General features: G+C 46.6%; 1 protein-coding gene across 2 annotated transcripts in view; it reads right to left on the bottom strand.

Moving 5' to 3' along the window:
- The window catches only part of MEI4 (meiotic double-stranded break formation protein 4), a 675270-nt gene that overhangs the window by 114843 nt on the left and 533431 nt on the right, over positions 1-26996 (bottom strand). The window contains exon 5 of one of the 2 annotated variants that reach the window (XM_078648096.1): positions 626-2317. The exons of the other annotated variant lie outside the window; for it this stretch is intronic. Coding sequence (XP_078504222.1) covers positions 2105-2317 — 213 coding nt within the window. The 3' untranslated portion in view covers positions 626-2104. Of the gene's footprint in view, positions 1-625; positions 2318-26996 lie in introns of those variants that run through there. 2 annotated transcript variants of the gene reach the window in all.

The raw sequence follows: 26996 nt of genomic DNA, 5'->3' as shown, positions 1-26996 counted from the left end.
GTAATGACTGTAGTGCTTCTTCAGATACCAGAACAGGTGGGACGGGAACAGGGGGAAAGGTGCTTGGGGTGAAAGAGATCCCAGTCCTTATTTTTTGGACTCCATGCTGGCCAATGCTAGAGGGGCAGAAGTGAGGTTGGTGCTGAGGTGGTGGCCATGGGCTCAGATGTAAGAACAGGTGGTTCAGCTGCCACCATAAGGTGCTGGCAAAGTCTGAGCCTTCTGAGTCAGACTCCGAGTAGTCGTCTAGTGGTCCAGGAAGCGATTTACAATAGAGGTCTTGGATATATAACCACACTTATTTATGTCTCGGGAAATTATTATTGCGTGGTGCAGGGATCAAAAGAAACAAGACCTTATAGTTTTTTAACTGTGAAAAAATTCACACCAACAACATATAAAAGAGTTTGATCAGCACACACTAATAGTAATGAACAACTTCACAGAAATAATTTTTGGTGAATGTTCCTTTATTCTTTATTCTTATTTTCTCCACGAGGTAGCCAATGCGTTTCGTCCTTAGATAGGACTTTTTCAGGGCATGTATCAGCCCACCTCCAGCTTTTCGCCAAAAACTGGAGGAGGGCTGATACATGCCCTGAATTCCATCGAATAGATGCATAGGTCGACATTGACCAAGAAAACCGGAATATGATGACAGTACACCGTATATTTAAATAGCAGAACTCTGGAGCCTAACATGTGCTCAGAATAGGATTCTTGCTTTGCATCATATACTCCCCGGTTTAGAGTTAATCTCCATTTCTTTAACAATAGGAGAAGTGGTTACGCTCCATTATTATCCTGTGGCATGTGACACCTTCCTCCCTTGTCCTTCAGGGTGGACTATTCCTTAAGTGTGTGCACTTGCCAAGTCAACATGGCAGTCCTAGACTGCACACAGGCTCTGCAATGGTAGGCCTGAGCCACATTTTACAAGCTGCATCTGTGGGTGGCACAATGTGTGGTGCAAGCCCAACAGCAGCATTTGATTTACAGGCCCTGGGCACATTTGGTGCACTGTACTAGGGACTGACAAGTAAATCAAATAACCAATCATGGAATCTGTAATCCATACAACATTTTACAATAGGGAGTACTTGCACTTTGGCACTGAACAGCAGTGGCAAAGTGCCCAAAGCATCTAGACAAACAAAAACAGAGGAGGCAACAGCAAAAAGTGGAAGGGAGAATCACAACAATGATGCCAAGTCTAACAGAAGGTATGCCAATTTCGCACATGGCATAAGGGTACGGCTTATAACAAAGTAACTAGGATCCTTTAAAACATTATCAATGTGACAAGCGCAGCTGGTTAGGGCAGTCATAGGCAACACTGACCATACCGGAATGCCCAAGGATCACACCAGGTTTGCGACAGTTGGGACTGCTACTCTGGTATATATACATTTTGAATGCATATAAGGCCATGGGAAAGGGATGAGGCTCACTATAGATATATACATATAATCCTGTCTTCAATGCAGAGATACGCACATAGGTAGGTACTTTGAGACAGTAAGGGATAACGAAAGAGTAACAAGTATCTCTGATCCTTCTGATGGGTATCTCAAGATGGGGAAATGCAAGACATGCTATGAACATAGAAATTGCATCATACAGCTGATGTATAAAAACATGTATGTTTGATGGAACATGGAGGTTTTTCTGGGCCTTTCAGTCCCCCAACAAATCTTCATGAGAATAAGTGAGTAGTCCGATTTGGCAAAGGTTACCTTTTTAGGAAAGTCAATATGCACTTTTATTGAAATAAGCAGCCTTGCATTGTAACTCAAACCATATGGAATCAAAACCAACTTATTCACTGGTGTGGTCAACGTTACAAAGAAAAAACTACACAAACAGTAACATTTCTGTACATGAGTGTTACATAGCATCAGAAAACACATTAGTCCACATGATATGCTAACAACACATAAGCATTCAATAGAACATTCAGATATTGACAGAAGCATGGTCAATATTCCAATACAGCGCATTGTCAATTCATAGAAGCAACATCTTGTTAGTAAGGAGATCCAACTCATCCCCTTGTCGCATGACCTGAACCTCCAGCTGCCCAGGCAAGTGTGAAGTGGCCATGCTAAGGATGCAGAGCATCATAGGTGTCATGGACTACCACGCCATATTTTTTTCTGTTAGGAGGCCATTCCCCGCATTTGAAGTACCATGAGGCACGTTCACTGGCAAAGGTCTTCCCATCATTGCTGATAATGGATGAAGTGGCACTCCTAGAGATCCAGATGGGGCACACTCCTAGCAACGGTCCTCTGTTTTTCTTGGCATGTTTGCTGACCTACACATAGGGAGATAAGAACAAAAAACAATATATCAATGATTTCTTATATGAACATTGCCTCCATACATTGCTTTGAATTTTTTAGATGGATCTTCACCGTTTCCAATTCAAAACTGTAGGACCTAATATGTCTTTTCTTAAAGGTGCATATTTAGAGAAGTGTCTCCATACATTGCTGACATGTCCTTCTCCCTTGCTGAAGATTTGAATATATAGCTTGCCCGTATTAAGACAATTCATGTCAAAATACATTTGTTGTGTGTTTAAGATCTATGTTAGTTGTACTATTACAGCATGTGTTCAATCCATGTGTAATGGGTGTCTTGACATTTCGAATGACAAAGATATGAATGCTGATGATACATGAGCCAGGACAGGGTGGATCACATTTGTTGTGGAGGCTCGGCCTCAGGCGGCTTGTGTGTGCGCTGATGTTGGAAATGGGTACTGGACAGATCTTGTGTTCTCAGGGAGAGGGAGTAGTTAAGAGTCAGCCAAACCTAATGGGCCAGAGTGGTTGTAGAGCTCTTCATTTTTGGCAGGGGTATTTCTGCTCCCACTTAAGGCTTGTGTTGTTGTTTCCTCAGACAGGAATGGAAAACAGTGTAGAAAGAGATGACTGGGATTATTCACAGTCATCCAGAAAAGAAGAACATAAATAAATAATGGTGTGATTTTCATCTCAAGTTAGTTGTTATTATTTATGTTGCAAAGTTATGAAAACAGATATTAGACTTTTAATGGAGTGTGTAGGCTGCGACAATTCTCCAATTTCTTTCCTCAACTTACTGATGGAATGGAGGGGCCTTGAACATAATTTTTTGAGAGGTGATATACCCGAGACATCTTGATGGTACTATTGCTAAACAGTGCAGATGAATGTCCTCTAAATCACTATTGCTCTAGTCTTTGTTGAAAGACCTACAACCAATGTTCTATTGTGGCAGAAATATTGAGAGTTATGTTATCCTTCAAGTATAACTGATGTCCTTGATATCTTGCTTAATTTACACCCCCATTCGAATGGGTAGATGGGGGTAATTCTCCCAGAGTGTTTGACCTATAATTCAACGTCAGGACCTGGAGGCGAGGATTAGGCTTTTCTGCGAGGTTATGACTGCCACGCATTGATACGCAGCAGGGGGCTTACACAGGCCCGACCCACTCCTGTGCACAAGCGAAGGCCTCTTGGGGGTAGGAGACAGGAGGCAACCTGACATGGACCACTGGGACCTTGGCTGGTGTCCGCCCCCAGGGCTTTATGGGGATAACGTGACTAATTATACCAACATCCAGGAAGACACAAGGCCTGGCACCGCCACCCAGAGATAGCCCTGCAAGAACAGCACCACCTATAGAGAGACCGGAGGCCATACCAGCCATCCAGTAAAGAGAACCACTGATCTGTTTGGTGACATGGACCCCCACATAACAGCCGCTAGAGCCTTGAAACGGGACTTTACAAACTTATTGTTATAACCCCACCTGTGTATCTTTGTCAACCTTAAGAGATTCTGCCTCCTATTTGGTTAAATACTGTTAGGCGTGACATCCTTAGTGCGGTTTCCCCAAACTTTTTGGAGTCAGAACTCTTGTTTTTACTGACTGGCCTTTGAACTCTGCACGTTGTACCACTGCTAACCAGTGCTAAAGTGCTTCTGCTCTTTCTCTAACACATGGTAATACTGGGTTATACCCAATTGGCATACTTGATTTATTTTTAAGTCCCTCACAAAGTGGTACTATATGTGCCCAGGGTCTGTACATTAAATGCTACTAGTAGGCCACCAGGACTGGGTGTGCCACCCATTTAAGCTTAAACTGCCATTTTGACGTGGCAAAATAATCCTTTTGCCATGCCCAAGCCTTCCTTTTTAATACATATATGTACCTCCAGGGTAGGCCCTTAACATCCCAGAGGGCAGGGTGCCATGTATTGAAGATGTAGGACATGTACGTTTGAGTTTTACATGTCTAGGTAGTAAAAAAACTCTTAAATTCCTATTTCACTACTGCAAGGCCTATCTCTCCCACAAGATAACATTGGAGTTGCCTCATCACATTGTATCTGTGTAATTTCCAAATTGGAAGAGATAACTAGTTCATGTGTGGTGTCTTTGGAATCCTAATTTTAAATCCTAACTTATGGTAAAGTCAGACTTTAAATTACAATTCTGAAAATGGCACTTAGAATGTTGGCATTTTCTGGACTTAGCCATATGGTTAACCCTGGGCAGAGCAGGCGTAGTGCCTCCACGCGACGTTCCACGGAGTTGGAAAGCAACTCCATGGGACTTGCTATGCTCCGCTCCACGCCCTCCCCCTTCCCAAAATAATTACAATTAATTAAAAGGCACTTACCTGCCCGTGGCTGCCTCCTCCTGGACATTGCCACTCTCCTGCCTCCTCCTCGCCACCTTGCTTTACTAATAACCCCTACGCAAGACGGAGGGTGCAGGGTCCGGCTAACTACACTCCACCATGGAGTCATAGTTTTGCCGGATTGCAGAGTAGGCAAAGCTACGTAAACTATACTGGCGTAGCGTAGTTTCAAGCCCGGGGTTACACATGGTGCCTGCAGCCTGTCTCTGAGTCCATGACTGGGAGCGGGTGACATTTGGGCTTTGTGTATTCCTCCTAGACAGTCACACACGATGGGAGCTTAGGTATGAGTGGATGGACCATCACCTGTAGGATGAGAGGAAGGAGCTGGGCACAACCCCACTTACACTTGAATAGGATGTGTCCTATCTCCACACAAAGGAATGTATGCTCCCTGTAGTCAGTCTCCAGCCAGGTCCAGGAAGACAGGGCATCTGTACACTTCATATGTGTGCCTCTAGAAACTTCTCCACACTTAAATGCAAAACAGTGTATAAGAGAAGGACCTCAGATATTAGCTCTTGAGTACACTTCTGGACCTGTGAATACTCTGCCAGGCCAAAGGACTGATGTGCTTCTACAAGGGCTGGTACTGTGCTGTACTACTGCTCTGAAGGCACTGCTGCCCTGCTGTGCTGACCTGCTGCCTTCTTCCATTTAGCCTGGGTGAGAGGGACTGTACCTGCCTCTCTTGAACCCAGAACCCAGAGTGACTCACAAGGCTATTTGGCTTGTCTCCGAATTAGAAGCCTTAGGGACATAACAGGCTTCCAACAACCACGAACCCAAGACCTGGAATCTACCTTCTGTGAGTCTTGTCGTCCCAAGTGGTGCCACCCCCATCCTTGACCCTTGAAAGTGGGCCTGAAGGTGTTTATGTCAAGCCCAGTTGTGTTCCTCATCAGAACTGACATGAAGCAAAGTGAAACCCTGCAAGGTCTCACCGCAGACTTGGCAGCATCATCAGAACTGATGGCGAGCGACACCAAGCCCTACAAACCTTCGCCACACAGTTCTTCCGAACCGACGCAAAGGGATGCCAAACCCCGCAAAGCCTAACCGAACAATTCCTTGGAACTGTTGCAAAGCTACACCAACCCCCACAAGACCTCACCACGCAGGTTCCTTAGAACCAGTGCCGGACAATGTGGAGTCTCACAAAGCAATGCCCCACAGACCTCGCACCAGGATTTAAGGTACTGTGTTCAGCGGACCTAGATGGGTACCTATAGCTGACCCATGCTCCATCGCAGTCAGCCTGAACTTGTCACTTTGTCCTGGTCCGGCATGACCAGTTACCCAAAATTTGCACTTTGTGCTTTTATGCTCAATTTTCACAAAAATCATTAAAATTGCATGTTTTTGGTTCTGCTGATTGGATGTTTGTCGTTTGGTCTTGTTTTATTTATTAAATTAAATTCTATTTTCTAACACGGTGTGGGATCTTTTTGTGAGGTATTTTCAATGTTTTACTGTTTGAAGTGTAGCATACAAACTTTACACATTGCCTCTTAGTTAAGCCTGACTGCTCTGTGCCAAGCTATCAAAGGGTTGAGTACATGTTAATTTGGGGTTTGCCTGTGCCCTACCCTGATTAGGATTGTGGTTGCTGCTTGACCATGGCTCATACTCCAGTCAACCAGCAACCCAATTTCAAACAATTACTAATGATTCCAGTATTCACTTACAGTTATACTACCTGACCACTGCTTGCCAAGTTGGGCCTTAAGATGTCTCTCACCCTAGTTATCCCGAAAGAGGTCAGTGTTGGTTTGAATTCTGTGTTCTTGCCTTTCTTGGGGTGTTTCTAGAGGGAGTGGAGAGGCTTCTGTCTGGGTACTTACCCTTACTAGTTTTCCACCAGAGGAATCACAATGAATAAAGTGTCCCACCGCGGATCAGAAAAATGGTGAATAATGTTTTTACAGCATTTTGTTCTTTTTTTATTGGAACACTGTGTACAGATAAGATAGAAACATATACAATTGGCCAATGACCACTGGTCTCTGCGCCGCTCCAACTGCCTGGCTCCTCGACACCAGGACCTGCCTCCCTGTTGCCAGGACTTCAGTCTGTGCTCTGCCCTGCTGTATCCCACTAATTACCTGCTAGTAATTTAGGGGCCACTTCAATTTTGTTGTAGTGCCCTTTCTGTTTGGTTTTAGTTTTGTCTTAATGTATTAGTTTATGTTGTTTAAATTTACTTGCTTCTTGTATTAATTAATTTATTGCTCACTTCTGGCCATTGCTCTCACTGCCCTTCCATCAATGCTACTGTACCTGCTCTCTCCTTCATGCCACTTTTCCTCCCGATCTCCTGCCTTCTGCATAGCCCCTCCAACCGCCAAGGACTACTTATGGAGGCCTCTGTGGGACTGCACAGCAGCTGCTTACAGTGGGTGCGCTGCTGGCATGTGTTAGACCTGGCACCTTGGCGTGAGTTTCCCTCCCACTTTTTGCTGATGTGCCTCAGGTGTTTATGCTGGTGTCCGCTGCTCAGGGCACTGCGCCACGGCCAACCCGTGCCGCAGTGCAAGTGCTCCCTATGGAAAGTGTAACTGTGATTGATATTCCTGATTGGTTCATTGGATTTACTGTCAGTCCCCAGTAAAGCGCACCAGGAGTGCCAGGGCTTGAGAATGCCAATACTGCTAGTGGGCCTGCAGCGCTGGTTGCGCCACCCACAGAAGCAGCCTTAAAATGTGTCTAGGGTCTGCCATTGCAGAACCTGCGTGCAGTCTGGTACTGTCATGCTGGCTGGGCAAGTGCACACACTTGCCAGCCCCTAAACATCCCCTTAACCTCATATTAGTCACCCCTATGGTAGGCCCAAGGGCAGGGTGCATTGTAAGTGTAAGGTAGGAAATGCTCTGATGAGTGTGGCATGTCCTGATAGTGAATTACTGCCAAATTCGTTTTTCACTATTGTAAGGCTACCTGTTCCCTTTAGGCCAGATGGGCTGCTGGAATTATTACACTCTATAATCCCAGCAGGCTCAGGGAACATGGTAGAAAGTAAAAGTTTAGTATGCCTGAACTCAGAATAATAAAATACTTCTTTCAATAAAGTTTATTTTAATATCCTGTGTTTGCAAATGCTACTTTTAGAAAGTTCGCATTTGCTTGCCTAACCATTTCAGCCCGCCTATGCTAGTATGTATATCTGGCAGTCTGGGATGTGTGAGTGACAGGGCTGGGGGATGACAGGTGGTGAATGCAAGGATTACACCTTAGTGGGAGGTAGGAGTGCCCCTGGACTCTTAATCAGGCTGTGCTCTGCCACCGCAATGCTGGCTCCGCCCCCTGGGGAGCGACTGATGACTCAGCCTGCACCTGGCCCCGGAAGGGCGAAGCACTGTCATCAAGGTACTCCTGGCTGCCCCTGGCCACACAATGCTGGCTCCACCTCCTGTGGAGCATCTGATGTGCCTGACCCTCACACTGAAAGCAGAAGCCAGAAGTACACCCAACAAGTACTCAGAGACTGAAAGCAGTTATGCAAAGGTCCCCCTGGCCTGAGAAGACAAAAGAAAGGCTGTATAAAAGTAGGAGCCCTGCTCCTTGTAAATCAGAATCCTGTTTCCCACAACGAACCTCTGCCCAACTAGAAGGAGAAGAAGACGCTGGAAGGACTGGCCTACTGTCTGCCTTGCTGAGGAAGGAGAGGAAAAGACTTTGAAAAGACTTTGCTGACTTGTGCTAGAAACTTTCTCCAAGGGCTTGACTGAGCTTGCCCCCTGAACTGAACCCCAGGACCCTTGGGTTCATTGTGTCTTCGCTCGCTGCCATCTGCCAGCCGTGTGTGCCTCCCGCCGGAGTAAGACTGCGCCCCTCATCGTCCCCTCCTAGGGCTGTGGCACTCGGGAGCTCGCCTGCCCTTTACCCATGAGAGCCTCGCTCCTTGGAGTCGCTCTCTGCCCCCGGGTCAGGCTGCCTGCTCCTCTGCCCCTGCCTGCCAATGGAGCATGCTGAAGTGCTCTCGCCCCTCCCGCCGGAATTTCCTCCAGGCCGGTGACCTAAGCCGGGACTGCAGCCAGCACGAAGGACCCTGCTGCCCCCGCTCGCCGACCCGAGGAGTTTGCAGGCCGCGCCGCCCCCATGTTGGGAGACCCCCGTACCATCTGTACCGGGGTCGTGGGCCGCGAACACCTGTGTGCACCGACCTGCTGCAGACGGAGACCCGGAGACACTGCCAGAGACGAGTCGCACTGCCCGTGTACAACTCGTCCCCCCAAGGAAGGAATTCAAACCGGGCTCGGGGCCCGCAACATTTTATTTCCCTGTCAGCCTTCCCTGTGCCTTGGCCCAAGAGGCTCCTCTCATTGTCTCCCTGCTCCTCACTGCAGCCAGGAGCCCCCACCTCCGGAAAAGGCCCGGGGTTCCTCCAGGCTCCTCTCATCGCCTGCTTGCTGCTCCGCAGCTCAGCCCCCACCTCCGGAAAAGGCCCAGGGTTTGTCAGGCCCCTCTCTGGTCTCCATTCAAAGCACACCGCGAGATGCGTGAGCATTGGTAGGGCCCGGGGTTTTCTTCCGTGTGGAGCACAGAGGAGCGCTGCGAAGCCCACATAGGCACTTGGGAGCGCCATACCTTCCAGGAACGGGGCAAGAGGCCCCAATTATTGCATAACTGGAACTGAGAGAACTGTTTACAAGTGAGTTGAACAAGACAGACGATACATTGGAACTGTAACTGAGAAACGCTTGCCTATTTACAATCTTGTGGCCTAATTTAAAAACGTTATTATTGGTCTTGTGATTAGTCTGACCTGCATATATATATTTACATAAAGGAACGTATTTTTATATATTCACAGCCTGGTGTCCATTTGTGGGGGGATTGGTACATTTTACTGTGTGTGTTATTACAAATGCTTAACTGAATAACGCCTGAAGAATAGCCTTGGCTTCTCACGCCACGCACCTAGAGGGTGAGCAAGGGTAATTCTAAGGGGTCATCCTTCACCCTGACTTAGAGGAGAGGGTCCCTGCTTGTAAGTGAATACTTGCGCCAACCAGAGACCCCCAATTCTAACATCATGCCACTGGTGCACCAAAGGAAAGCCCGTCTTGCCTGGATCACACCCAGCAGCTGGAACCCTGGACCTCCATACTCCCACGTTACTCCTCCGCTGATCTTCATGCTCTGGACCCCGGCCGCAACAACACCTGTTGCTTCACTTCAATCACCTCCACAGCGGGACCTTTCACCTGCCTTCGCTGCCACTTCACTGTGATCCCACCATCAATCACCGCCACAGCAACTCGAGAGACACCAGCACCAGAAGACAAGACCCCATCGGCACAACTCACCTGCCTACTTCTCAACACTAGATCATTATGTAAATATGCCACCGAAGTCTCGGACACCATCTTCACCCTCACCCCTGATGTGATGTTCATCACAGAAACCTGGCTCACCCCACAGTAGACCCGGACATCGCAGCGGATATCCCCAGTGGATACAAAATGAAACACAGCACCAACAGAACTGGAGGCAGCATCTCCATTGTACACAAGGAATTGATCACCTGCACCATCTCCAATGATAAAATCATGCCAAATATGGAACCCATGAACTTCCAGCTCCACACAGAGGGTAACACCTCATTTAAGGTTACCCTCGCATACAGACCCCCAGGTCTGTATGTGAGGGTAACCTCAGCAATGTCATCACTGACTTCATCACCGAGCTTGCCTTCGAATCCAAACACTACATCTATCTAGAAGACCTCAACTTCCACCCCAACGACACAACCGACATCAGAGCCACCATCCTGTAAAGGATGGACAACATCAGACTCAAGCAGCTAGTCTCGGACCCCACACAAAGCAGGACATACGCTTGACCCCATCTTCATGTCCAGCAACAGAATCAATACTACCAAGGCTCGGAACTCATCTGGTTGGACCACTTCATCATACACTTCACTGTCACCAGACCTGCTCACAGCCCCCTTACGGACACAGTGCCCCTTTCACAGCTGGTCAGAAGTCACCTAGCAACAATGGATTAACATTCTCTGCATTACACAGCCCAAAGACACCACCAAGGTTAACTGGGCAGTAAAGAAGTCCGAGTCACCCCCACCAGAACAGCCAAAACAAACAGACCTTCCAAACAAGCTAGCTGGTACCCTAAGAAACTCCACATGTCAAAACGCAGATGCAAAAAACTTGAAAAAGTGTGTGCACCAGCAGGAATCTCAGAGACAGAGCCATCCTCAAATCATCCCTTAATGACTACCACCTACAGATCAAAGCTGCCAAAAAGAGGCCCTAGCCTGCCAGACTGACATGAAGCTCCAACCAAGCCAAGAAAACATTATCCCCGCATCACATGAGCTCTTGCCGACCACTTTCACAACAAGATAGCAACCATCTATACAAACTTCGACCCTGACCACTCCAACCTCCTCACCCACTGATAGACCACCTCTGCTGATCACGCACTCGCCACATGGGAACAACTCACCTCTTCATACACTACCACTCTGATCAACACCATTCACTCTGGAGCACCCACCAACCCCTGACCCAACCGACTCTTCAACCTCAGAAAAGCCGAAATCAGCAACTATCTCACCACCATCCTCAAAGCCTCAATAACCACAACGACCTTCCCCGAAGTGTGGAAACACACTGAGGTCAGACCACTCCTCATGAAACCATTCTAGAACTACAGCTCTAGAACTACAAGAACATCTCGCTACTCCCGTTCCCCACCAAACGTTCTGGAGAAGGCCATCAACCTCCAACTCACTGAACACCTGGAGAAAAACAAACTACTCAGAATCAGGCTTCAGAACCAATCACAGCCTCGAAATGGTATAGAGTCAAAATATCGAGTTTTTATTATCGACTAGACATAATATCGAGTTAAATATATAGAATGGATATAATATAGACTAGACAGAATATAGACTACCAAAATATCGACTAGAAAATTTTAATATCGAATAAAATGGACATAATATCGAATAAATAATATAGAATGGACATAATATCGACTAGACAGAATATAGACAACAAAAATATCGAATTTAAGGTAAGTTAATAATAATTTTTAATATTTGTGTAATATAATTCTGTAGCGGGTTGTGGGTTTATAGGGGAATAGGGTGGGAAGTAATTTAATTATAATAATTAAATATGTTATTTTATTTATTGGTATTTATTTAAAATTAATCGTCAAATAATTATTAATTGGTAATTAATTAAAATATAATTGGTAATTAATTGTAATTGATTAATTGATAAATATGTAAATTTTAGTAATTTGTTTTCTGTAGAGAGTTGTGGGTTTATAGGGGAATATGTTGGGAAGTAATTTAATTATAATTAATTAAATATGTTATTTTATTTATTGGTATTTATTTAAAATTAAGAGTGGGAATAGTTATTTTTACCCCTACGCTATCCAACGCTTTCCCTACTGTTGCACTCTCTGGAGTTGGAATAGTAATTTTTATCCCTACGCTATCCAACGCTTTCCCTACTGTTGCGCTCTCTGGAGTTGGAATAGTAATTTTTACCCCTACGCTATCCAACGCTTTCCCTACTGTTGCGCTCTCTGGAGTGGGAATAGTAATTTTTACCCCTACGCTATCCAACGCTTTCCCTACTGTTGCACTCTCTGGAGTTGGAATAGTAATTTTTATCCCTACGCTATCCAACGCTTTCCCTACTGTTGCGCTCTCTGGAGTTGGAATAGTAATTTTTACCCCTACGCTATCCAACGCTTTCCCTACTGTTGCGCTCTCTGGAGTGGGAATAGTAATTTTTACCCCTACGCTATCCAACGCTTTCCCTACTGTTGCACTCTCTGGAATGGGAATAGTAAATGTAACGCTCTCGCTATCCTCCGGAAAAAATATTGTATATGTTTTGTTAATAATATGTATATATATATATATATATATATATATATACATGCTTCATTTCTTACGCCTCATTTGAAGGGGAACCGCCCGTGGTCTGGTGGCACGTAGAAACTGGCAGAGCCCTGCCAGAAATATGTATTCAATAAGAACAAAAGTTATTACGCGCTCTCAGAAGTCAGGATTTCACACAGTGTCGGTTTATTGCTGTGACAATAAACCGACACTGTGTGAAATCCTGACTTCTGAGAGCGCGTAATAACTTTTGTTCTTATTGAATATATATATATATATATATATATATATATATATATATATATATATATATATATATGTTTTAAAATTAAAAAAAAAATGTTACATTAATTTTTTTATTTTTTTATTCTTTTTATTAGCAACAGTGAAAACAGGTGGCATTCATCACATTCAAGTCAGCAGTCGGCTACATATAAGCGCAGGGAGATTCAAGACATATACAGATATTACAGCGTGGAGGCATGTAAAAGTACATCCAATAAAGTTCACAGTACCAGCGGTTCGTCAAGCAAGGTGGATTGGGGGGTTCACAAATGTTCCCTCTATATTCGTTCCAGGTGTTCCATATTTGTAGCCACTTCCGAGGGCACCCCCGTGCCTCGTACACGTCTTCTCTTGGAGCATGCACCAGTCCATATCGGTTTTCCATTGGCCGACCTTAGGAGGTTGAACCGCTCCCCACAACCTAGCAATGTTCCTTTTAGCAATTGTAAATCCTAGAGTGGCCCATAACGTCCCACAGTGTGATAGGTCAGTAGGTTCCCAGATGTTTAACAGGTACTTTTTAACTTCAAGCCTGATCTCCACCTCCCACACCTCCTGCATACAGCGGGTCACTCGGGTCCAGTAGTGCTGCAACCGCGGGCAGTCCCAAAGTATGTGGAGGAAGGTCCCCACCTCTCCACAACCCCGTCTACAAAGTCCATCTGCACTTCAGCCCATTCGCTGCAGTCTAGTACCTGAAAGATAGACCCGGTGTAGGATTTTTAATTGAATGAGCCGGAGTCTGGCCGAAATGGCCACCTCCTTAGGGGAGGCCAGTGCGATTCTCCATTCCTCCTCCTCGATTTCTAGGCCATCGGCTTCCCATTTCCCTTTTAGGGGGAGCAGTAGGTCAGGGGAATGATTAATGATCTTTTTGTACGTGAGTTATATGGCGTGTTCGGGGAGATGACCATCAAGGAGTCTGTCCTCCAGCGGGGATGAGGCAGGGGGCTGTGTTCCCGCGGGAATGTTGGCCTGTAGGGAGTGTCTGACCTGCGTGTATCGAAAGTATTCCGAGGGGGCTAGTTCGTAGGTGTGCTGGAGTGAAGCAAACGGTGTCATCCCCTTCGGGCCCCATAGGTCCCGGACATGGGATATGCCTATGAGGTCCCAGTTACGGAACCCCTTGGTGCGGCCTAGCCTGCCGAGTCGCTCCGAAGCCCACAGGGGCGTGGCCATCATGAGGGTGTCAGCCCAGCCTAGTTTGCGCTGCACCAGGTGCCACAGCTGCACCGAATGCTGCGTGGGCCCCGTTAGCGGGTATCATCCCGGTTTGGAGTAGAGCGCCGCTTCGAAGTTTCTGCCCTGTAGCTGCCAGCGGTTCATTCCGTATGCCGGGTCATTCCCATCACTGTAAGTGCACTGGTTGATGGCCGAAAGGTGCGCGCCCAGTAGTATTTGCGGATATCAGGGAGTGCTATACCACCGTCAAACCATCCCAGGGTCAATTTCTGTATGGAGATGCGGGGCATTCCAGATCAAAGCAGTTCCCTCTGTGTGGCTTCAATAGAAGTGAAGTAGGCGTGCGGGACCTGGTCCGGGTGATTTTGTAGGGCGTATAGGAACCTAGGCAGCGCCATCATTTTGAAGAGTGCTGCCCGTCCGAGGAGGGACAGCGGGAGTCGCCTCCAGGAGGCAGTGTCTCTCTTGAATCGCTGGAGAGGCGGGAGGAGGTTACTCTCGTAGCGTACAACCGGGTCTTTGGATATGAACACTCCCAGATACCGGAACCCCTCGGTGGCTACCGTGATAGGACAGTTTCGTGGAAGCACGGGAACCTCTCCCTGTAATACGTAGAGGACAGATTTGCCCCAGTTGATGCTGTAGCCTGAGTTTTTCCCAAAGTTATTAATAATATCCATGACCACTATAAGGGACTTTGCGGGGTTTGGTGAGATAAAGCAGGACATCATCCGCATAGAGCGAAATCCTGTCCTCCCATCCATCAGCCCAGCGGATCCCTTTCAGGGATAGGTCTTGCCTGATCCATGCAGCCAGGGGCTCCAGTGAGAGGGCAAAGAGGAGGGGCGAGAGGGGGCAGCCCTGACGCGTTCCTGGTCCAAGTTCAAAGATTGCGGACATTTTGTTGTTGACAGAGACTTGGGCAAGGGGTGCTGCGTATAAGAGGCGCAGCCACCCTATAAAGCTCGGACCAAATCCCAATATGAGGAGGACCGCCATCATATATGACCACTCGAGCGTGTCAAACGCCATCGTAGCGTCAAGGGATAGGACCACCGCATCCTCCTGGAGAGTGTGGAAACGACCCAAAACTCCATGCAACCTCCGGAGATTGAGTGCTGTGTTCCTGTGTGGCATAAAGCCAGACTGGTCCGGGTGGACCAGAGCGGGAAGGACAGGTTTTAGTCTGTTGGCTAGGACTTTGGCCCGAATTTTGGGTTCTGCGTTTAGAAGGGATATAGGCCTGTAGGAGGCACTGGAGTCCCTAAGTTTCCCTTCTTTGTGGATGGTAACTATTGTGGCTATACGCTAATCGCGCGGCAGAATACCCCGTTCCTTGCTTTCCTCAAACATGCTTTTTAGGTATGGACCAAGGCCAGAGGGTGCTAGCTTATAAAGTTCTATTGGTAAGCCGTTGGGCCCTAATGCTTTCCCAGACCGGAGGTCTCCGATTGCTCGGACCAGTTCCTCTACGGTGAGTGGCGCCTCCAGGTCTTCTCTCTCCAAATCTGAGACAGAGGGCATTCGAATGTCAGTCAGCAAGGAGACCGAGTCGTCCTCTGGCCTATCAGAGCCTTTACTGTATACCTTCTGATAATGTGACGCGAATTCCCGAACGATATCACGGGGTTCAGTGATTGCGGCACCAGACTCTGTTTGGAGCACGGCAACTATTCTCTGTGCCTTCTGTTTTTTGTCTAGCCAGGCTATGAGCTTGCCCGCCTTATCCCCTTGGTCGTACAGTCTACCCTCTTTGTCCCTGGCAAGTGTCTTAGCAGCATCAGTGACAAGGGCTCTGTATTCCGCTGCCTTGAGTTCCATAAGGTGGAGTGCCGCAGGTTCACCCTCTGCGTTAGCCTCTGCTTCCCGCCTTAGAAGATCTCTCTCCATGTTCACGATTTGTTCGTCACGTTCCTTTCAAGGACCGGAGATCGCCGATAGGGCCTCTCCTCTGAGCACCGTTTTAAAGGCTTCTCAAAGCACCGTGGACGAGGCCACCGTACCATCATTTTCAGCGAAGTAGCGGTCTATGGAGAGGAGGAGTGTTCGTCGAATTGGTTCACAGCGCAAATACCACGCATTAATCAGCGCCGTGCAGCCCTCTTGTTTGTCGCCCATTGTGAGGTGGGCAAACAGCGGCGAGTGGTCTGAGATTCCTCTCGCCAAATGTGTAACCTCCTGAAGTGTTGTGTCGTGATATTGTGGCGCTAGTATGTAATTGAGGCGGGAGAATGAACGGTGTGGGCCCGAGAAGAAGGTGTACTGTGTGTCTCGTGGGTGGCGGGTGCGCCACAGGTCTAGAAGACCGAAGCCATCTATGACCGTGTGGGATGTCTCTAGGTGGAAACCTATCTAGGGTCCCGGACACTACAGCGTTGAAGTCGCCCCCTATCAGAAGGCGCCCCTCGGGAAGCGAGAGGATCATCCTACCCAAATCCTGGTATGATTGCGTTTGGAGACCAGGTGGTATGTAGACCGTGACTAGGTTAATCTTGTTGCCCTCCCAGGAACCTGACACCACTGCAAAGCGGCCTAGGGGGTCGGAGTCTGACTGCTCAATTACTAAGGGAAATTGGCGCCGGAGCGATATGCCTACCCCTCGTGATCCTGAGGTGAAGCCAGAATGTGCCGCCATATAGTAAACCCACCGGTTCAGGGCATGGCATGTATTGCCTAACAAGTGTGTCTCCTGCAGGAGTACTACGTCAGGGAGATGTCTTTTAACAGCTTGCAGAACAATGGTGCATTTGAGCTTGTCCCCCAGCCCGTTGACGTTCCAGCTCAGTACTTTAAGACTCTTATCCCACCTCATAAGGATGCGTTTTTACTGACGGATTCTCCCTCCAAACCTTCTGCCAGTGTGCAGAACAGTATGCCTGACCTGATGCCCTGCCTAAAGTAGCACAGCTTTTGACAAAACAGTAGCATATTTGATGTGACCTTGCCAAACTTTCGTAACTGACCCTTACCAACCCCACCCCCTTCCGCCCGCTTCTCCAACATCCTGTGCCCCACCCCCCCTCCCTGGTGCCCTGCTCCGCAGGTTTAGAACGACCCACATCCCCAATTAGCAGAGTGCCTTTTGCCCCACTTACACACCCCTGAACGGGAAGAAACTACAGAACTAAACAACCCGTCTTCCCCTCCTGAAGGACCTTTCTCTAGGAGCGTGTGCTGGCCCCAGCCCCACCCACCGCCCGCGTCCCTGCCCCCCCAACTTCAATCTGAAAATTGTCCACGAGTCCTGCACTTGGTGTGCCCCGTGTCTACACTCAGTTATGATGCCAAATAGATCTTTACCCCCCCTTAGTTCGGAGCAACAAATCTATATGCAAAGTGACACTTATCAGTAGTTTGGATCTCTCGATTGCCGCATCAGACGTCTCGCCTCCATGTCTCTCATTTCGGACTGGCAGAGAGGGATCTCCAGGAGCGTTGGCTTTGACAATCTTGCTCAGACCTCTCAGCCGCAGAACCCGGAGATGCAACCCGGGTGTCTCTCCAGTTCTGGCCCTCTGCTCCCCCGCCGGTGGCGGGCGCCTCCTTATCAATCCAGTCCTGCACCTCTGACGGCGAATTAAAGAAGAAGGATTTTTCTCCCATGAGGACCTCGAGTTTGGCAGGTAAAAACATTATGTATTTGATGCCTCTTTCTCTAAGCGCCCCCTTCACACCTGCGAAGGATCTTCTCTCACGCTGGACCTGGAGGGTGAAGTCAGGAAAGAATCGAATTGTGGCATTTTCATAAAGTATGTCCCCAGCTTTCCAGGCTGCCTGCAAGACGGCGTCCCTGTCTCTGTAGTTGAGGATTTTAGCGATGATCGTCCTCGGCGGCGCTCCCGGTTTTGGATTTGGGATGGGTGCCCGGTGTGCTCGCTCAACAGTAAATATTTTGGACAGGCGTTTTGGCTTGAGGTGGTTGAGGATTAAGTCTTCAACAAAGAGCTCCACACTTGGCCCCTTGAGGTCCTCCGGCACACCAACAAGGCGGACATTACTCCTTCGGGCCCTCTCTTCCTGGTCGTCCAGCCGCAGCGTCATTTGGCGGTGTTGATGGACCAGATCATTGACGCGCCTTTCCAGTTGTTTCGTCGACGTCTGCAGCCCCGCAATGTCAGCCTCGTTAGCCTTGGACTTTTCCGACGTTTTGTTAAGATCAGTTCGGCGAAGGTTAACTTCTATGGCCATTTTGTCAATCGGCGGATTATGGACGGATTTCAGGCCGTTGGAGGCTCGGGTAGACGGAGCTCTCTGTTCAGGTGGCCATTTCAGTCGGCGCCAAGCCACGCCCCCCATTAATTATTTATTAATTTTAAGTTTAGTTAAGTAATTTTAGTATGTTTAAATTAGTTATATTTATTATTATATTAGTTTTAAATTAATTTTAAGATATTTAGAAAATTCGATATTCTGACTGTCTATATTTTTTCCTATCCATATTTTGGAGTCTATATTTTTGTACTTACCTGTTTGTAGATAGGAAGTCGATATTCTGGCATTCTAAATTTTTATCTCGATATTTTTGCAAGTCGATATTTTGACTGTCGATATTCTGTCAGTGATCCCCTCGAAATAGCTCTGAACCCCGCATCAGATGACTTTTGCCCCCTACTCGACAAAGGAGAGTCTGCAGCCCTGATCTTACTTGACCTCTCTGCAGCCTTCAACATCATCTCTCACCACAAACTCATCAAACGATTACACCAGACTGGCATCACAGATAACACACTCAGATGGATTGCATCCCTCCTTGAGGGATGCACCCAGAGAGTCTGACTGACACTTTCACATCGCACTGACTAGAGTACGCAACCCACTCTATGCTTGCACCACCTCCAGCCTCATGCAAAAACTTCAATCAATCTAGAACACAATGGCCAGGAACTTCACCCACCCTTACTGACTTCAGGAAGGGGCTGAAGACCTTGCTTTTCGACTGAGTCTGGCAGCAAGCACCTGGATATCCTCACGGGTTATAAGCAGCGCTATACAAATCCCTCTTGATTGATTGATTGATTGGCCTTATGAGTCAGATATTGAGCCTTAATGTTAGAGGGCAAAATTTCCCAACAAAACAGCTAGCCACACCATCCCTGCAACGAGAGTCGGACTGCGATATCTGCCTCCTGCAGGGACCCACCTCCTCAAGAAAGACTGGAGGAGACTACGATCCGAATGGTTCTCTGCGTAATACTTCTCTTCAGTACCCAGCATGAAAGCTGGAGTCAATATCCTCCTAGCCAGAAAATTTAGAAGGCATGTAATTCGGACTCAGGCAGAGATTACTGGTTGACTTTTCTCAGTACAGATCACTCACGGGACATACACCTTCATTTCGTCCAACCGCCATGTACCTAACGAACACCAGGAATGCTTTATCCTCAGAGCTCTTGCAGAATCCTTTAGACCCAGAACAAAGACAAACTCTTGGGGGGTTATCAATTTAGTACAGCACCCACAGCTGGATAGCTCCACCCGAAAAACTGGGCAAAAGGGAGCATTCTCTACTAATGGCATACAGTGGCTGGGAGACAAGGGCGTGACAGATATTTGGCATTCTGCCAACCCCACAACTAGAGCATACATCTTCTTTTCCACATTGCAACAGACATATGCTTATTAGACTACTTTATTGACTCACCACAAACACTAGCTGAGACCACATGAATAGAAGTGGGACTCTCTGTGCTATCGGACCACTCACTTAAAAAGATCACATCAAGGCTCTCCGCTTCCAAACTAGCATGGCGACTCAATGTCAAACACCTTTCAAACTGAGCAGAGATTTGAGAGGCCACTCAACAATACCTACAACTTAACAACATACCAGAGACTCCTATCCGACTGCTATGGGGAATATTGAAAGCAGTGATCAGAGGGAGCATCTTGGTTCTCTCTGCCCAATGCAACAAAATGGGGAAAGTCAAAATAGAAGAACCTGGAGGGACGAGTTTGAGCCCTGGAAGAGGAACAAAAATGAACAGGAGCCCATAAAATGCGCAGGGAGCTGAATGTCGGCAGGAAGCAATTCAGGGCACTGGACTTTAACAAAGCTAAATACACACTTCTGCATACCAAACAAAACTATTATGTGGGAGTTATTAAAGTGGGATGTTTCCTTGCGTGCAAGCTTCGTGCAAAAACACAAAAAGATAGGATAGCAGAGATACAGTCAGAAATCGGGCATGGCAAAATGACTGATGAAGATATAGCTTTGGCAGTTGAACAATATTACCTCACTCTTCACATGTCAGAAAAGAGAAAAGACAGACCCAGATTTGACTAATAGGTTCCTCACAGACATAAATATCACCATCCTACCCTCAATCACCCAAGTAGCAACCATGCTAGAAGAAGATATACAGGCTACAGAGTTTCTTACTGCTATAGCAAGTTTGCAACCCGGCAAATCTCCCAGCCTCTATGGGTTTACCCCCTCTATTTGTAAATTGATTATTAGCCTCGGTTCTTGCCCACCTATGCAATTCGTTCAGCAACTCAGGCTCCCTCACAGCCACTATGAGCAAAGCAGTCATCACAGTGATGCCAATACCAGGGAAGGACCCAACCCAACACTCCTCATATGACTCATTTCTCTCCTAAATGCGGATGCTAAGCTTTTCACTGGCCCACCTTAGACAACATAAGCAAGGCCTCATCAACCCATATCAAACAGGGTTTATACCACAATGGAATTGCAGGGATAATATGAAGAGCCTTTTGCTTCTAAAAGATAAAGCAACACAGGCCCGTACGCCAGCGCCAGTGCTCTTGGTGTCCAATGATGCATAAAAAGCATTTGAGAACATCTACAGGCTGTTCCTCTACAATGTTCTGGACAGATCGGGCCTCAGTCTCCACCTCAAATCATGGATAAGCTGCAGTTACACCCAGCCAAACGCCTTCGTCAGAGTCAATGGCACCAAATCCAAAGCCTTTGCAATTTATAGAGGGACGTGAGAGGGGTGCCTCTTATCCCCACTCCCTTTGCTTTCTACATAGAGCCTCTGACCGAACGGATTTGGACCTACCCAGATGTCCCTACATTGTTGGTCCTGAGGAGACCCCACATTGAAAGAAGGTTTGAAATGCCATCGACAAGCGTACAGGGCGAACCATTGATCAGCTAGTGTCATGGTATATCTATGCTGTCAAAAAAAGTGTATTTGGTCGCTTCTAACAATTTATGGAAACCTTCTATCAAATTCTTCACTGTGTACAGTCACTTTTTGGTTCCAACTTTCACTTGGGGAGACTATGCACAAAGTGTTGCGCTTTTTGAAGTCAAGAAAGTGTTTATAGTATTGACTGTGTTTTATAAACTATATTGAGCAAAACTGTGTAGTAAGTTTATTTTCGCCTTCTGACATTACCAAGTCCTTTGTATGTTCATTGCCATTGTGCATTCGTATTGCTTAAATTATTTTTCCTATTATCCACTGGAACCACTGTTTTTGAAAATATAACTAGTACCCTGGTTCCGCTGTGAGCAGGGTTCCCCTGTCCTCTATTGTGACTGTTCAAGATGATGGCGCTCCCACGCTTTCTCTATGCGCTTCAAAACACGATGGGCCCGGTGCCTGCCTCCTACTTCAAGGAAGTTGAGGGTGTCCAAAGACAGCTGCTGTGGGATGGGAGGCCGCGTATTGCATTTGCCAAACTTACGCTTAATTTGTACGATGGGGGGATTAGTTTACCAGATATAAGAAAGTATTACTGGGCATCTCGTTGGTAGCGATCAATCATGGGGTCTATGGGCGACCGGATGATCACGGATACGCATTGGATAGATGGATACTCCATGGGGGGGTTTACATTAGAGCGCTGTATGTGAAGCCACGCAGATTCCCTCTGACTGGCACCATGGCGCATGCGGTGCATGTGTGGCACGCAGGGACCAGACACCTGCAGTGGGAGCGCAAATTAATGCTGGCTACGCCGCTGTGGAATTCTGAGAGGTTAGGCAGCCTTTGGAAAACTAAGGGGTTCGACAAATGGGACATCATAGAGATTTTCTAGGATCAAAGACATATGGGGTGAGGGCAGGATACATTCATTTGCTTAACTGCAAGCGCAGTACACATTAGCCGACACCGAACTTTTTCGCTACCTGCAAATCCGTCACGCGCTGTCAACCCAGGTACCGGAGGGCACGTCTCTCCATGAAGCCTCCCCCTTCGAAGATAGGGTGCTTGACGGGCATTTACCAGAAAAAAACATCTCTCTCATTTATAAGAAGCTGGTGAACACTATGGAAGACCCGTTACAGGGATTGAGGGGGAAATGGACTAGCGAAGGGCTGGAGTTCGATGATGAGGATTGGCAGGTGGCGATTTCCTCCCCACGGGTGGTGGCTATTCCGGCCAGACTCTGGCTGGTACAGCTCAAAAGCCTGCACAGAGTTTCTGTCACAGGTTCTGGCCTGGTGGACATGTGACGGGTGGAGAGTGCCCAGTGCAGACGGGGTTGCTGGGAACTCGGGACATTCATGCACATATTTTGGAGCTGTGGAAAGATACAGCAGTATTGGGCAGATATTCATGAAGTATTACAGTCTGTACTGGGGGTAAATCTGAGACCGGAGGCTCGCAGATTTATACTGAATGTTTGGGAACCCACAGATCTTAATACATACACCACGCAGTGGGCGACACTTGCTTTTCTGATAGGGAAGCGGAGCAGTGCACAATTGAGGGGAGCCAGTCAGCCACCCCTGGTGGGAAAGTGGAAAGAAGACCTAGACTGGTGCATGTTCAGAGAGAAGTCGGTCTTCGTAGCAAGGGGATGCCCAGGGAAATGGAGCAAGATCTAGGAACGAGTGTAGAGGCAACATCTGTCTCCCACCACGTAGGCAGGGTGAAATGGAGGCTCCTGAAATCCCCTGATCAGTCGAATGTAATATTGGCAATTTATATTTCTAAAGTGATTTTGCCTCTGTATTGGGAGTGCCAGCCTGAGTGTTCTCATATCATTGTAACTGGTCGAGTTGTTCAATAAAAAGAAACATAAAAATAAAAAACACCATGAACAACTGGAAATGTGTGCACTAACAAATGTGTCTAGACCATTACTTAATAAAGATACACACCTACAACACAATTTAGTTATCAAGATAGGTAACTGTTGGAAATTACTATTTTGTGTGGTGTAACCCATGCTAACCAGTGGTAAAGTGCCTGTGCTCCACCTTTCAACATGATGAAATTGGCAGACCCCTAATCGGCATATTTAATTTACCTATAAGGCTCTAGTATATGGCACAAAGTGTGCCTAGGACCTATAAGCACCCTTTGTATCCCCCACCCACCCCCCATTACAGTGACAGTGCAAACATGACTTCTGGTCTATCATTTGTAGCCTGGCATTGCAGTTTTTTACCAGCAAATTTGACTTGTCAAAATAACCTCTTTAATTCTTGCACTTTTTAAACTACAAATTAGAAGCCCAATTTACTTGTCGGATTGTAATCAATACTTTTAGGAAGTTACCTTTTCCCTGCCTAAAACCCATTTGCATGAGCTCCAATTGTCACCTGGCAGCTGAATAGCTCCGATAAAGTGTAGTGTAGTTCCTATATTCCCAATAGGCTCTGCGCATTGGAATAATATATCCTATAGATATGACGTAGGACTTAGGTCAGTAGGTCTCTATCGAATATACTAAACTTAATAGTGAGTGCCAGCTAGCTTAGAGGTCACTAGAAACTTTCTCGAATTCACAAGTAGAGATATGTTTCTGACAACCGCATAAACATGACAACTTTGTTTCCCTAGGACTGGAACAAATATCTTCAGAGTTGTGGAAACAATAGATATCTATTTTACTCAGTCAATCATGCATGCTTCTTTCTACAGAGTTGCAGAGAAATAGTGAGACAGGCATTTTCAATAAAAGGTTTATTGAACAGTCTTCTTTCTCATGCAAGAGAGATGAACTGCAACATTCATTAGACAGAATGCAAAGTATAATGCGTACAGCGAGAATAGTATTATGAAATAATACTGTAATAGCATTGTATGGTTTCTAAGCCATATAAAAATACATACATAAATAACACAGGCTAAAACACTCAACTGGTGCTTCTACAATAAGCCTACCCCGATGTACCTAACTTAAGTCTAGTACGAGGGAAGAAGTAAGTGCTGTTTAGCATAGGTTTTAGTTCTGACAAGAATTGCCAAAGGTTTCTCTAGGTTTTAATCAGCTCCATACCTTAGAATAAAGGAGGTCTGGTATCTCTGTCTCGGGACTCGATTTCCCAACACCCAGAAAGGGGAGTCAGAAACACCGGAGCTGGAATCTCAGCAGAGGAGGACAGCTTCTTGATCAGTGCGTCCGCTGGAGAGTCGCCTTCCTTCTGCACTTGCTGTAGCGAGCTGCGTCGGGCAAGTAGGTCGACGAACTGCACCGAACCACACCGTGCTTTGCTATAGCAAGTGAAGGTATATTTATACCTTGAAGGTGTTTAGGAATGCCACATTTGACGTAAAGTCGGGCATATGAACGTCATGGATGAACTCTTAAGGAATAATTGTTCATGCTTAATAATGAGTTTCTTGGAGAAATCAATATCCAGGCTAGGAGAAATCCCTTCTGCTTAAGAGTCTGGTTTTTCAAGAGATCGTTATGACGTTGATGAACGGATGGAAGTAGCCATGCCTGTATTTGGGCAGCATGGGCTATGCCTAAATAAGGGCTTGATTTCTATGCCTATATAAGGGCAACGCAAATTGTACCTATTTAAGGGCATACATCGGGAAAATTCAATCAGAATCTAAAATGCCATACAACAAAAGAGGTGTGAAAACTGCTCCCGGAGTAGGACAAAAGTCTTGGGTGTGGGGAGGTGTGGTGTGCATGTTCCTCAGGCAGGATAAGGACAAAAGCTTTGGGTGTGGGGAAGTGTAGTGTGCATGTTCCTCAGGCAGGATAACCATCTAAGCTGTGCCCAGGAACTTGATTGACTTCAACAAAGCCTACCCTATCACAGGCAAATGCTAGCTCACACCCGGGCATGGCCTTATTCTGATACCCCGGTCAGGCAGACACCAATACCAAGGGGAGAGAAGCTACCCCAGAACTGCTTTAAAGTGACCACAGAGGAAGGGGTGCTCATTTCCGTGGCCACACCATTGGGAAGGGCACACAAGCTCTCTAAGCAAGTATAAAGTTCTTAGTCTTCAAAATACTGCAATATTAGTATAGCGCCCCCAAAGTACAATGCAAAAGTGCAACTGCTCCCTTACTCTGATTTTTGGAGATGTGTCCAGTGGGGTGTGACCAGGCACACCTGGTGGCACTGTGTAAACCAAATCAGCACTAGGCACATGTTTGGAATATGGCGCATTTAGACATCCTGGTGTTGGGGCTTGGCACATCGAGAAATCCTACATTACATGTCAGCGTACCAAATTTCACACAACATAGATGCAGATGGCTGGGGATTTCACTAACAGTCTACCAATGTCGAGCCTGAGTAGTTGATGAAGTTGTTGTGCATTGTATACTATGAGGGATGTACGTTGTTACAACGCATGCTTTTACCACGCATGCTGTTACAACGCAAGTTTTACAATGCAAGCCCTTACAACGCATTGCTTTGGGGGGGTGCTGGATAGTTAATAGTTTACTATTCCAACTCCAGTCCCCGTGGATAGTAGGGAAGGTGTTGGATAGTAAATTAAAACTATTCCCTATCCTAGAGTGCCCCCCAGTGCAATGCGTTGTAATGGTTTTCATTGTAAAACCTACGTTGTAAAGGCACTGTGTGGGTCAAGTTGCGTGGTAAAGGATGTTTCCCTACTATGAGTGATCCACAAGATCAATGATCAATTGCTCCTTTTCAAACAAATATGGGACTTGCTACTGAAAATCATGGATACACCTTAGTTCTCTCAAGCTTTCCAAATGCCCTCTTGTAGGGTACTACTCCCTATAAATGTACTAATGACCGAGAATCATAATGTCACTAATTTGGCTCCCGCACCCATTCAGGTTGCACAACTGGCCACAGATTAAACATTATGCATACAAGAGCATAGGATTTAGTAGTAACTGTTGATGGTGTCCGTTGCTACTGCAGAGAACGAGAGTCAATAGTGCCACCCTCTTTGGAGGTTCAAGGCTGCACTTTAGTCCTGGACCTGGCCTCGAATTTGGAGTTATTTTCTTCCAGCTCACCTTCTTTCATAACGATTCAAGTCTTGTAATTGAGTCATCCAATTCTGAGAAAGGAATGAAAGCGGGCAACATTGTTACTTACTGTGGATACAGTATTGTAGCACAGATGTACTCATGGGAAGACAACATCTCTTTTTTCTACCTTTTTGTTTTTAAGTGAAGGTAAAGTGTTGACAAAATCACTTGTTTCTTGAACAATATTGCTAAATGTGGTTTGTTCCACCTTTTGCAAATGTTCCAGCAGCAGGTGCAACAACAGGATCACTTGGCTCACTGTACCAGAGGCTAAGATATGAAGGGGATGTTGTTTTTTGCTGAGCAGGACTCTGTATCACAGACCAGGCACAGTGAACCATAACGCACACTGTTGTGTTGATACTAGAAAACCTATGCTATGTTAAGAAGAATCCCCATTGATAATTTAGTGGTGGGGGCCTCTGGTGCACACACGTTTCTAGATGAAGAACGTTCACTGTTAAGCCTGGCAGATCTTTTCTTCTGGTTCCCAGCTCAACCAAATCATTCAATCAAACAAGGTCTTAAGTTCCAGGGTCACGATTTGCATTTTTCACTAATTAATCCACATAAACTAATGATACAATGGTGAAAAGATTTGACGATATTAGGTGTTCCAGGTAGAACAAAAAACTCAGGTGGTGATGCCGAGATACCTTTAGTAGTTAGCGAGTAAAAGGGATGTCTTTTAGTATTTCAGTAATGTGATATTTGTGTGTGTGCTAAAGTGGAATAATCCAT

Source organism: Lissotriton helveticus, chromosome 6 (genome assembly GCF_964261635.1).
Source record: "Lissotriton helveticus chromosome 6, aLisHel1.1, whole genome shotgun sequence".
NCBI classification, from domain to species: Eukaryota; Metazoa; Chordata; class Amphibia; order Caudata; family Salamandridae; genus Lissotriton; species Lissotriton helveticus.
This window is presented reverse-complemented; position numbering and strand designations above follow the sequence as displayed.